Genomic DNA, 13,661 nt, shown 5'->3' with positions numbered 1-13,661 from the left:
TGGGAAGTACAAGTTGGCAACATATAGAGACGGTCCCTACCCAACAGCGGGCTCACAGTCTAGAAGAATAATGACATTTATTAAGCGCTTACTATGTGCAAAGCACTGTTCTAAGCGCTGGGGAGGTTACAAGGTGATCAGGTTGTCCCCCGGGGGGGCTCACAGTCTTTCATCCCCATTTTCCAGATGAGGGAACTGAGGCCCAGAGAAGCAAAGTGACTTGCCCAAAGTCACCCAGCTGACAAGTGGCAGAGCTGGGATTTGAACCCGCGACCTCTGACTCCCAAGCCCGGGCTCTTTCCACTGAGCCACGCTGCTTCTCTCGCGCTCACGTCTACTGAGGTTATCCGAGAGAGCCGCCCGCCCATGGTAGGTGCCCAGTTCGATGCCCTGTACAATGCAGCTGGGGGCAAAGCCACCGCCCCCCATGCCCATCGGAGCCACCCCCCATGTCCTGGCACAAATCTTATCACCCGCCAGGAAGGCCTACACCCTTGCCAGCCGTAAAGCCTACTGTCTAGACGGCCGGCTCACAGCCAAAGAGGAGGCAGTGAGGCCTAATGGATAAACCCCGGGCCTGTGAGTCCGAAGGACCTGGGTTCTAATCCCGCCTCGGCCGCGTGGCGGCTGTGTGACGTTGGGCAAATCCCTTCACTTCTCCTGGCCTCGGTTCCCTCACCTGGAAAACGGAGGTGAAGACTGTGAGCCCCCCGTGGGACAGGGGCTGTGTCCGCTCGGATCACCTCGTACCTACCCCGGCGCTCAGGACGGTGCTTGACACAAGGTAGGTGCTTAACAAGTGCCATAATTATTACGTGGGACAACTTGATCACCTTGTATCCCCCCAGCGCTTAGAACAGTGCTTTGCACATAGTAAGCGCTTAACAAATGCCGTTATTATTATTATTCTTATTATTAGACACCGACCCGGCAGACCTACCTTGGAATTCGGTGGCGGTAACGACGTACCTGGGCTCTTCCTCCTCAGACAGCCCGCAGGCTTTGGGGCCTGCAGGGAGGGAAAAAGCAGGAGGCGAATTAGTACTACTACTAATAATGGCATTTATTAAGCGCTTACTATGTGCCAAGCACCGTTCTAAGCGCTGGGGAGGTTACAAGGTGATCAGGTTGTCCCACGGGGGGCTCACGGTCTTCATCCCCATTTTCCAGATGGGGTCACTGAGGCCCAGAGAATAATAATAATAATAATAATAGTAATAATAATGGCATTTATTAAGCGCTTACTATGTGCAAAACACTGTTCTAAGCACTGGGGAGGATACAAGGTAATCAGGTTGTCCCACGTGGGGCTCACAGTCTTCATCTCCATTTTACAGATGGGGTCACTGAGGCCCAGAGAATAAGAATAATAATAATAATGGCATTTATTAGGTGCTTACTATGTGCAAAACACTGTTCTAAGTGCTGGGGTGGATACAAGGTAATCAGGTTGTCCCATGTGGGGCTCACAATCTTCATCTCCATTTTACAGATGAGGGAACTGAGGCCCAGAGAAGTTAAGTGACTTGCCCAAAGTCACACAGCTGACAGTTGGCAGAGTCAGGATTTGAACCCATGACCTCTGACTCCAAAGCCCATTCTCTTTCCACTGAGCCACCCCGCCCGCCCCCAGTGACCCAGCGCGGACCCTCCAACCCCCCTGCCTCCCCTCGGTGACCCGGCATTGACCCTCCAACACCAGAATCTCCCCCGGTGACCCAGCACGGACCCCCCCAACACCCCTGACTCTCCCCTCTCCAACCCTGACTGTCCCCCAATAATAATAATAATGACATTTATTAAGCGCTTACTACGTGCAAAGCACGGGGGAGGTTACAAGGTGATCAGGTTGTCCCACGGGGGGCTCCCAGTCTTCATCCCCATTTTCCAGATGAGGTCACTGAGGCCCAGAGAAGTGAAGTGACTTGGCCAAAGTCACAGAGCTGACAATCGGCAGAGCCGGGATTTGAACCCGTGACCTCTGACTCCAATGCCCGGGCTCTTTCCACTGAGCCACGCTGTTAAATAATCATAATAATAATGGTGGCATTTATTAAGCGCTTACTACGTGCCAAGCACTGTTCTAAGCGCTGGGGAGGTTACAAGGTGATCAGATTGTCCCACGGGGAGCTCCCAGTCTTCATCCCCATTTTCCAGATGAGGGAACTGAGGCCCAGAGAAGTGAAGTGACTTGGCCAAAGTCACAGAGCTGACAATCGGCGGAGCCGGGATTTGAACCCGTGACCTCTGACTCCAAAGCCCGGGCTCTTTCCACTGAGCCACGCTGTTAAATAATCATAATAATAATGGTGGCATTTATTAAGCGCTTACTACGTGCCAAGCACTGTTCTAAGCGCTGGGGAGGTTACAAGGTGATCAGGTTGTCCCACGGGGGGCTCCCAGTCTTCATCCCCATTTTCCAGATGAGGGAACTGAGGCCCAGAGAAGTGAAGTGACTTGGCCAAAGTCACAGAGCTGACAATCAGCGGAGCCGGGATTTGAACCCGTGACCTCTGACTCCAAAGCCCGGGCTCTTTCCACTGAGCCACGCTGTTAAATAATCATAATAATAATGGTGGCATTTATTAAGCGCTTACTACGTGCCAAGCACTGTTCTAAGCGCTGGGGAGGTTACAAGGTGATCAGGTTGTCCCACGGGGGGCTCCCAGTCTTCATCCCCATTTTCCAGATGAGGGAACTGAGGCCCAGAGAAGTGAAGTGACTTGGCCAAAGTCACAGAGCTGACAATCGGCGGAGCAGGGATTTGAACCCGTGACCTCTGACTCCAAAGCCCGGGCTCTTTCCACTAAGTCACGCTGTTAAATAATCATAATAATAATGGTGGCATTTATTAAGCGCTTACTACGTGCCAAGCACTGTTCTAAGCGCTGGGGAGGTTACAAGGTGATCAGGTTGTCCCACGGGGGGCTCCCAGTCTTCATCCCCATTTTCCAGATGAGGGAACTGAGGCCCAGAGAAGTGAAGTGACTTGGCCAAAGTCACAGAGCTGACAATCGGCGGAGCTGGGATTTGAACCCGTGACCTCTGACTCCAAAGCCCGGGCTCTTTCCACTGAGCCACGCTGTTAAATAATCATAATAATAATGGTGGCATTTATTAAGCGCTTACTACGTGCCAAGCACTGTTCTAAGCGCTGGGGAGGTTACAAGGTGATCAGATTGTCACACGGGGGGCTCCCAGTCTTCATCCCCATTTTCCAGATGAGGGAACTGAGGCCCAGAGAAGTGAAGTGACTTGCCCAAAGTCAACCAGCTGACAATCGGTGGAGTCGGGATTTGAACCCGTGACCTCAGACTCCAAAGCCCGGGCTCTTTCCACCGAGCCACGCTGCTTCTCTATATCCCAGCACGGATTGTCCAACACCCTTGACTCTCCCGTCTCCATCCCTGGCTCTCCCTCTGCGATCCCGCAAGGACTCTGGTCCATGTTTCCGTCCACGCCGCCAGAACCGGGTGGTGTTTCCAGTTGCGCGGCTCCACATGAAAACTGATTCATTCATTCAATCTTATTTATTGAGCGCTTACTGTCCCTACCCAATCAAACAATCAATCGTATTTATTGAGCGCTTACTGTGTGCAGAGCACTGTACTAAGCGCTTGGGAAGTCCAAGTTGGCCACATATAGAGACGGTCCCTACCCAACAGTGGGCTCACAGTCTAGAACGGGCAGAGAACAAAACAAAACATATTAACAAAGTTAAATAAATGGAATAAATATGGACAAATAAAATAGAGTAATAAATCCGTACAAACATATCATCATCAATCGTATTTATTGAGCGCTTACTGTGTGTAGAGCACTGTACTAAGCGCTTGGGAAGGACAAGTCGGCAACATATAGAGACAGTCCCTACCCAACAGTGGGCTCACAGTCTAGAAGGGGCAGACAGAGAACAAAACAAAACATATTAACAAAGTAAAATAAATAGAATGAATATGGACAAATAAAATAGAGTAATAAATCCGTACAAACATATCATCATCAATCGTATTTATTGAGCGCTTACTGTGTGCAGAGCACTGTACTAAGCGCTTGGGAAGTCCAAGTTGGCAACATATAGAGACAGTCCCTACCCAACAGTGGGCTCACAGTCTAGAAGGGGGAGACAGAGAACAAAACAAAACATATTAACAAAGTAAAATAAATAGAATAAATATGGACAAATAAAATAAATAAATGAGTAATAAATCCGTACAAACATATCATCATCAATCGTATTTATTGAGCGCTTACTGTGTGCAGAGCACTGTACTAAGTGCTTGGGAAGTACAAGTTGGCAACATATAGAGACGGTCCCTACACAACAGTGGGCTCACAGTCAAGAAGGGGCAGACAGAGAACAAAACAAAACATATTAACAAAGTAAAATAAATAGAATAAATACGGACAAATAAAATAAATAGAGTCATAAATCCGTACAAACATATATACATATAGACAGGTGCTGTGGGGAAGGGAAGGAGGTAAGGCGGGGAGGATGGAGAGGGGGACGAGGGGGAGAGGAAGGAGGGGGTCAGTCTGGGAAGGCCTCCTGGAGGAAGGCCTCAATAATGAGTAAGCACTCAATAAATACGATTGAATGAATGACCGAATGAAGTGGCGGAGTTGGGATTAGAACCCATGACCTTCTGACCCCCAGGACCATTCTCTCTCTCCACTAGCAGCACGGCTCAGCGGAAAGAGCCCGGGCTTTGGAGTCAGAGGTCGTGGGTTCCAATCCCGGCTCCAACAATTGTCAGCTGTGTGACTTTGGGCAAGTCACTTCACTTCTCTGGGCCTCAGTGACCTCATCTGGAAAATGGGGACTAAGACTGTGAGCCTCACGAGGGACAACCTGATCACCTTGTAACATTCCCAGTGCTTAGAACAGTGCTTTGCACATAGTAAGTGCTTAATCAATGGCATTATTATTATTATTATTATTATTATTATACCTTGCTGTTTCTCTTACTAACTTACCCCGACTTATCCCAGCCTTCCAGAACCGGGAAAGGTTGACGTTCGGCCTTCCTCTCCCTGCTCACCTCCCGGTCTCCCCCAGCCCCCCAACCACCCTCCGTCCCCCGAACCTCGTCCCTCGCCTTACTTCCTTCCCCTCCCCACAGCACCTGTATATATGTATATATGATTGTACATATTTATTACTCTATTTATTTTACTTGTACATATCTATTCTATTTATTTTATTTTGTTAGTATGTTTGGTTTTGTTCTCCGTCTCCCCCTTTTAGACTGTGAGCCCACTGCTGGGTAGGGACTGTCTCTATATGTTGCCAATTTGTACTTCCCAAGCGCTTAGTACAGTGCTCTGCACACAGTAAGCGCTCAATAAATACGATTGATTGATTTTACTTGTACATATCTATTCTATTTATTTTATTTTGTTAGTATGTTTGGTTTTGTTCTCTGTCTCCCCCCCTTTTGGACCGTGAGCCCGCTGCTGGGTAGGGACCGTCTCTAGATGTTGCCAACTTGGACTTCCCAAGAGCTTAGTCCAGTGCTCTGCACACAGTAAGCGCTCAATAAATACGATTGATGATGATGATGATGTATATATGTATTTATTACTCTATTTATTTATTTCTTTTATTTGTACATATTGATTCTATTTTATTTTGTTAGTATGTTTTGTTCTCTGTCTCCCCCTGCTAGACTTGAGCCCGCTGTTGGGTAGGGACCGTCTCTCTACGTTGCCCACTTGGACTTCCCAAGCGCTTAGTCCAGTGCTCTGCACACAGTAAGCGCTCAATAAATACGATTGAATGAATGAATGGCCAGAGTCCAACCCTCGCCTCAGACCCCCGGCTGTCCTCACTCCCGCCACGGTCCGGCAAGAGACTTCCTCCCACGGACTCGTGAACGCACGGGATCGGATTCCCGGACGGAGTCCAGAGACAGCTGCTGAACGGTCCCGGCCCCCGGGAATCTCTCGGCCCACCCTCTTGGCCAACATTTCAGGCCTGGGCTTCACAGCAGGTGTGAAGCCTCCAGGAGCTAAGACTTTTTATTTAGTTTAGTTTTTAATTATAGTTTTATAATTATTTTTAATTATAGTTTTATTATTATTAGTTTTAATAATAATAATAATAATGGCATTTACTAAGCGCTTACTACATGCAAAGCACTGTTCTAAGCGCTGGGGAGGTTACAAGGTGATCAGGTTGTCCCACGGGGGGCTCACAGTCTTCATCCCCATTTTACAGATGAGGGAACTGAGGCCCAGAGAAGTCAAGTGACTTACCCAAAGTCACCCAGCTAAGTGGCGGAGCCAGGATTCGAACCCATGACCTCTGACTCCAAAGCCCGGGCTCTTTTCCACTGAGCCACGCTGCTTCTCTTGAGCCAGGTGGTTGGCACCCTCCCAGGCGCTCAGTACAGCACTCCGCACGGCGTAAGTGCTCGGTAAATACGACCGAATGACTAAACGAGGACCCAGAGGGCCTAGAGAAGCAGCGTGGCTCAGTGGAAAGAGCACAGGCTTGGGAGTCAGAGGTCATGGGTTCAAATCCCAGCTCCGCCACTTGTCAACTGCGTGACTTTGGGCGAGTCACTTCACTGCTCTGTGCCTCAGGTCCCTCATCTGGAAAATGGGGATGAAGACTGTGAGCCCCACGTGGGACAACCTTGATTACCTTGTATCCCCCCCCAGCAGTTAGAACAGTGCTCGGCACATAGTAAGCGCTTAATAAATACCAACATTATTATTATTATTACTGGAAACCTACCTTGTATCCCCCCCCCCCCCCCCCGTGCTTAGAACAGTGCTCGGCACATAGTAAGCGCTTAATAAATACCAACATTATTATTATTATTACTGGAAACCTACCTTGTATCCCCCCCCCAGTGCTTAGAACAGTGCTTGGCACATAGTAAGTGCTTAATAAATACCAACATTATTATTATTATTATTATTATTATTATTATTATTATTATTCTTACTGGAAACCTACCTTGTATCCCCCCCCCAGCGCTTAGAACAGTGCTTGGCACATAGTAAGCGCTTAATAAATACCAACATTATTATTATTATTACTGGAAACCTACCTTGTATCCCCCCCCAGCGCTTAGAACAGTGCTTGGCACATAGTAAGCGCTTAATAAATACCAACATTATTATTATTATTATTATTATTATTACTGGAAACCTACCTTGTATCCCCCCCCCCCAGTGCTTAGAACAGTGCTTGGCACATAGTAAGCGCTTAATAAATACCAACATTATTATTATTATTACTGGAAACCTACCTTGTATCCCCCCCCAGTGCTTAGAACAGTGCTTGGCACATAGTAAGCGCTTAATAAATACCAACATTATTATTATTATTATTATTATTATTATCATTATTACTGGAAACCTACCTTGTATCCCCCCCCCCCCAGTGCTTAGAACAGTGCTCGGCACATAGTAAGCGCTTAATAAATACCAACATTATTATTATTATTACTGGAAACCTACCTTGTATCCCCCCCCCAGTGCTTAGAACAGTGCTCGGCACATAGTAAGCGCTTAATAAATACCAACATTATTATTATTATTATTATTATTATTCTTACTGGAAACCTACCTTGTATCCCCCCCCCCCCAGTGCTTAGAACAGTGCTTGGCACATAGTAAGCGCTTAATAAATACCAACATTATTATTATTATTACTGGAAACCTACCTTGTATCCCCCCCCCAGTGCTTAGAACAGTGCTCGGCACATAGTAAGCGCTTAATAAATACCAACATTATTATTATTATTATTATTATTATTATTACTGGAAACCTACCTTGTATCCCCCCCCCCCCCCAGTGCTTAGAACAGTGCTTGGCACATAGTAAGCGCTTAATAAATACCAACATTATTATTATTATTACTGGAAACCTACCTTGTATCCCCCCCCAGCGCTTAGAACAGTGCTCGGCACATAGTAAGCGCTTAATAAATACCAACATTATTATTATTATTATTATTATTATTATTATTCTTACTGGAAACCTACCTTGTATCCCCCCCCCCCCCCGTGCTTAGAACAGTGCTCGGCACATAGTAAGCGCTTAATAAATACCAACATTATTATTATTATTACTGGAAACCTACCTTGTATCCCCCCCCCATTGCTTAGAACAGTGCTCGGCACATAGTAAGCTCTTAATAAATACCAACATTATTATTATTATTATTATTATTATTACTGGAAACCTACCTTGTATCCCCCCCCCCCGCCCAGTGTTTAGAACAGTGCTTGGCACATAGTAAGCGCTTAATAAATACCAACATTATTATTATTATTATTATTACTGGAAACCTACCTTGTATCCCCCCCCCAGTGCTTAGAACAGTGCTTGGCATATAGTAAGTGCTTAATAAATACCAACATTATTATTATTATTATTATTACTGGAATCCCAGGTTCTAACAGGATGGACCGGCGCTGCGCCAACAACATCCCACCGTCCTTCCACCGCAGTCTGTCCGGAAGGCGTCCTAGAAACCTGCTTTCCATCAGGAGAGGGTGGGCCGGCGTCCTCAGGAGGTGGACGAGAGCCAGATCCGTGACTCTGTGTTAAATGCCACAGGATATTTGAACTCAACGCCCAAAGTTCAAGTTTGTCGGAGGCAAAACAGGAAACTCCGACCGAACCTCCTCCCACCCTAGGAACAATCGACGCCGTCGGGCGGCTAATTTCAGCTCCCGGGACAAGGCCACGGAGGGCCTGGGTCCACCCGGCGTTGAGTGGGGAGGATGGGGTCGATCGGGTTAGCGAAAGGGACACGATTCTGTCAGCGTGTGGCCCCCGGGCCGGCCTCGTGTGACACGGCATCATCATCGTCATCATCCATCGTATTTATTGAGCGCTTACTGTGCGCAGAGCACTGTACGAAGCGCTTGGGAAGTACGGATTGGCAACATATAGAGACAGTCCTTACCCAACAGTGGGCTCACAGTCTAAAAGGTCACACGGATGCTGCACGTGCGACACGGCATCAGGCCTCGGTCCCCGGAGACGCCCAAGTCCAGGGAACGTCTCCCGGGGACCCCCCCGGTCAATCAATCAATCAATCAATTGTATTTATTGAGCGCTTACTGTGCGCAGAGCACCGTACGAAGCGCTTGGGAAGTACAAGTCGGCAACATATAGAGACGGTCCCTATAATAATAATAATGATGATGATGGCATTTATTAAGCGCTTACTACGTGCAAAGCACTGTTCTAAGCGCTGGGGAGGTTACAAGGTGATCGGGCTGTCGCACGGGGGGCTCACACTCTTCATCCCCATTTTCCAGGTGAGGTCACTGAGGCCCAGAGAATAATAATAATAATAATGGTGGTATTTGTTAAGCGCTTACTATGTGCCAAGCACTGTTCTAAGCGCTGGGGAGGTTACAAGATGATCGGGTTGTCGCACGGGGGGCTCACAGTCTTCATCCCCATTTTCCAGAGGAGGTCACTGAGGCCCAGAGAATAAAAATAATAATAATGGTGGTATTTGTTAAGCGCTTACTATGTGCCAAGCACTGTTCTAAGTGCTGGGGAGGTTACAAGGTGATCGGGTTGTCGCACGGGGGGCTCACACTCTTCATCCCCATTTTCCAGGTGAGGTCACCGAGGCCCAGAGAATAATAATAATAATAATAATGGTGGTATTTGTTAAGCGCTTACTATGTGCCAAGCACTGTTCTAAGCGCTGGGGAGGTTACAAGGTGATCGGGTTGTCGCACGGGGGGCTCCCAGTCTTCATCCCCATTTTCCAGGTGAGGTCACTGAGGCCCAGAGAATAATAATAATAATAATAATGGTGGTATTTGTTAAGCGCTTACTATGTGCAAAGCCCTGTTCTAAGCGCTGGGGAGGCTACAAGGTGATCAGGTTGTCCCACGGGGGGCTCCCAGTCTTCATCCCCATTTTCCAGAGGAGGTCACTGAGGCCCAGAGAATAATAATAATAATAATGGTGGTATTTGTTAAGCGCTTACTATGTGCCAAGCACTGTTCTAAGCGCTGGGGAGGTTACAAGGTGATCGGGTTGTAGCACGGGGGGCTCACAGTCTTCATCCCCATTTTCCAGGTGAGGTCACTGAGGCCCAGAGAATAATAATAATAATAATAATGGTGGTATTTGTTAAGCGCTTACTATGTGCAAAGCCCTGTTCTAAGCGCTGGGGAGGCTACAAGGTGATCAGGTTGTCCCACGGGGGGCTCCCAGTCTTCATCCCCATTTTCCAGAGGAGATCACCGAGGCCCAGAGAATAATAATAATAATAATAATAATAATAATAATAATAATAATAATGGTGGTATTTGTTAAGCGCTTACTATGTGCAAAGCACTGTTCTAAGCGCTGGGGAGGCTACAAGGTGATCGGGTTGTCCCACAGGGGGCTCCCAGTCTTCATCCCCATTTTCCAGATGAGGTCACTAAGGCCCAGAGAAGTGACGTGACTTGCCCAAAGTCACCCAGCTGACAAGTGGCGGAGCCGGGATTTGAACCCATGACCTCTGCCTCCAAAGCCCGGGCTCTCTCCACCGGGCCACGCTGCTTCTCCCTACCCAACAGCGGGCTCACAGTCTAGAAGTTTTGTCGTCTGTCTCCCCACTTCTAGACTGGGCAGGGATCGTCTCCATGTGTTGCCAACTTGTAATTTCCAAGCGCTTAGTTCAGTGCCGTGCGCACGGTAAGTGCTCAATAAATACGATTGATTGATTGATTGCCGTGCACATAGTGAGCGCTCAATGGATACGACTGAATGAATGAATGAACGACACAGACCACGGCCACTGCAGGTGACCACAGCCCGGGGGGTGCCAACCCGGCGCGATACAGGTCACGACAACCCCCCACACCGCACCATCATCATCATCATCATCATCAATCATATTTATTGAGCGCTTACTGTGTGCAGGGCACTGGACTAAGCGCTTGGGAAGTCCAAGTTGGCAACATCTAGAGACGGTCCCTACCCAGCAGTGGGCTCACAGTCTAGAAGGGGGAGACAGACAACAAAAAGAAGGCATATTAACAAAAATAAAATGAATAGAATAGATAGGTACAAGCAAAATAAATAAATAAATAAATAGAGTAACAAATATGTACAAACATATATACATATATACAGGTATATATATATACACACACACATATACACACATATATACATATATACACATAATACATATATATATACATATATATGTACATATACATATATATACATATATATGCATGCATATATATATATATATATACACATACATACATATATGTACATATATACACACCGCACCACAACCGAGCCCAAGAGCCACCTCCTTCTTTGCCCAAGGGCCCGGCCACCCCCGGAGGTGGGAAGGGAAGGGATGGGGACTGGCTGCTGCCCGTGGCTGGGTGGAAAAAGCCCGGGCTTTGGAGTCAGAGGTCATGGGTTCGAATCCCAGCTCCGCCACATGTCTGCTGTGTGACCTTGGGTAAGTCACCTCACTTCTCTGAGCCTCAGTTCCCTCATCTGTACCTTATCGGTTGCCTCATTCATGAGAAGCAGCGTGGCTCAGTGGAAAGAGCACGGGCTTTGGAGTCAGAGGTCATGGGTTCGAATGCCGCCTCCGCCACATGTCTGCTGTGTGACCTTGGGCAAGTCACCTCACTTCTCTGACCCTCAGTTACCTCATCTGTACCTTATCGGTTACCTCATTCATGAGAAGCAGCGTGGCTCAGTGGAAAGAGCCCGGGCTTTGGAGTCAGAGATCATGGGTTCTAATCCCGCCTCCACCACATGTCTGCTGTGTGACCTTGGGCAAGTCACTTCACTTCTCTGAGCCCCAGTTACCTCATCTGTAAAATGGGGATCAAGACTGTGAGCCCCCCTCGGGACAACCTGATCACCTTGTATCCCCCCCAGTGCTTAGAACAGTGCTCTGCACATAGTAAGCGCTTAACAAATGCCATCATTATTATTATTATCTGTAAAATGGAGATGAAGACCGTGAGCCCCACGTGGGACAACCTGATCACCTTGTATCCCCCCCAGCGCTTAGAACAGTGCTCTGCACATAGTAAGCACTTAACAAATGCCATTATTATTATTACTATCAGCTGTGTGACTTGCGGCAAGTCACTTCACTTCTCTGGGCTTACAGTTCCCTCATCTGGAAAATGGGGATGAAGACTGTGAGCCCCACGTGGGACAACCTCGTGGCTAACCCAGCGCTTAGAACAGTGCTTGGCACATAGTAAGCGCTTAACAAATACCAAAATTATTCCCTTCTAGACTGGGAGCCCGTTGTTGGGTAGGGACCGTCTCTATACGTTGCCAACTTGGACTTCCCAAGCGCTTAGTACAGTGCTCTGCACGCAGTGAGCGCTCCATAAATCCGATTGAATGAATGAATGAATGAATGCCCGGGCGCTTGGCAGACTCCCGGCTCCTAGCAGGGGTGGCACAGCTCTTAGGACAGTGCTTGGCACAATGTAAGCGCTTAACAGATGCCAACATTATTATTATTAGAAGGAGGAGGGGGACAACAAGAGGTGGGCATCAGTGTGAGCCCGTTGTTGGGAAGGGACTATATCTGCTACCGACTTGTACTTCCCAAGCGCTTAGTACAGTGCTCTGCACACAGTAAGCGCTCAATAAATACGATTGAATGAATGAAGGAATCATCACCCCCACTTCTCTGGGCCTCGGTTCCCTCATCTGTAAAATGGGGATTAAGACGGTGAGCCCTATGTGGGACAGGGATTGGGTCCTAAACCCGATTACCTTGTATCTACCCCAGCGCCTAGAACAGTGCCTGGCACATAGTAAGTGCTTAACCAATTCTATTATTATTATTATTTGGCCCAGCTCTGCGGGTCCAGGAGGGGGTTTCAGGACGTGGCTCAGTGGAAAGAGCCCGGGCTTCGGAGTCAGAGGTCATGGGTTCAAATCCCGGCCCCACCAATTGTCAGCTGTGTGACTTTGGGCAAGTCACTTCACTTCTCTGCGCCTCAGTGACCTCATCTGTAAAACGGGGATGAAGACTGTGAGCCCCCCGTGGGACAACCTGATCGCCTTGTAACCCCCTCCACCAGCGCTTAGAACAGTGCTTGGCACCTAGCAAGCGCTTAATAAATGCCGTCATTATTATTATTCCCGGAGCCAATTTCCAGATTGGGAAAGACACTTAAATTCTTCCAGGGAAAAGTCCCGGCTGTCCTGGAATGAACCTCCCCGGTGGTCCGGCGGCATCCCGGCCGCCCTGCGCCCCCTCCCCACCCTCTCTCTCAATCAATCAATCAATCAATCAATCGTATTGATTGAGCGCTTACAGTGTGCAGAGCACTGGACTAAGCGCTTGGGAAGTCCAAGTTGGCAACTTAGAGAGACGGTCCCTACCCAACAACAGTGGGCTCGACCAAGCTGAGCCTCCGGAGGACTGGGGCACATCCCTGTCCTCTCCCCTCCAACCGTCCCCCCCAGGCCCAGGGTCTCGGGGCCAGGCCCAGGTGGGACTAGTGGGGGACTGGGAAGGGGGGGGGATACCAACCGGGCCGGTCCTTCGGTCCCCCCCCCCCTCGGCCCGGTGCCCACCCACCCCGGGGCAGGGGGGGGGGGAGAGGAGGAGGAGGAGGAGGAAGAGGAGGAGGAGCCCCTCCCCGGGTGGCTGCCCCCCGGGTCCCGG

At 48.6% G+C, this 13,661-nt stretch overlaps 1 protein-coding gene across 5 annotated transcripts in view; it reads right to left on the bottom strand.

Annotated features, from left to right (window-relative positions):
* Positions 1-13,661, bottom strand: part of JAM2 (junctional adhesion molecule 2) — a 49,707-nt gene that overhangs the window by 35,882 nt on the left and 164 nt on the right. For all 5 annotated transcript variants that reach the window (XR_005456147.1, XM_038766120.1, XM_038766121.1 and 2 more), the window contains exon 2: positions 941-1,009. Coding sequence is in view for 4 of the 5 variants with exons in the window: in XM_038766120.1 (XP_038622048.1) it covers positions 941-1,009 (69 nt within the window). In the remaining variant the exon portion in view is untranslated. The remainder of the gene's footprint in view (positions 1-940; positions 1,010-13,661) is intronic.

Source organism: Tachyglossus aculeatus, chromosome 24, assembly GCF_015852505.1.
Source record: "Tachyglossus aculeatus isolate mTacAcu1 chromosome 24, mTacAcu1.pri, whole genome shotgun sequence".
NCBI classification, from domain to species: Eukaryota; Metazoa; Chordata; class Mammalia; order Monotremata; family Tachyglossidae; genus Tachyglossus; species Tachyglossus aculeatus.
This window is presented reverse-complemented; position numbering and strand designations above follow the sequence as displayed.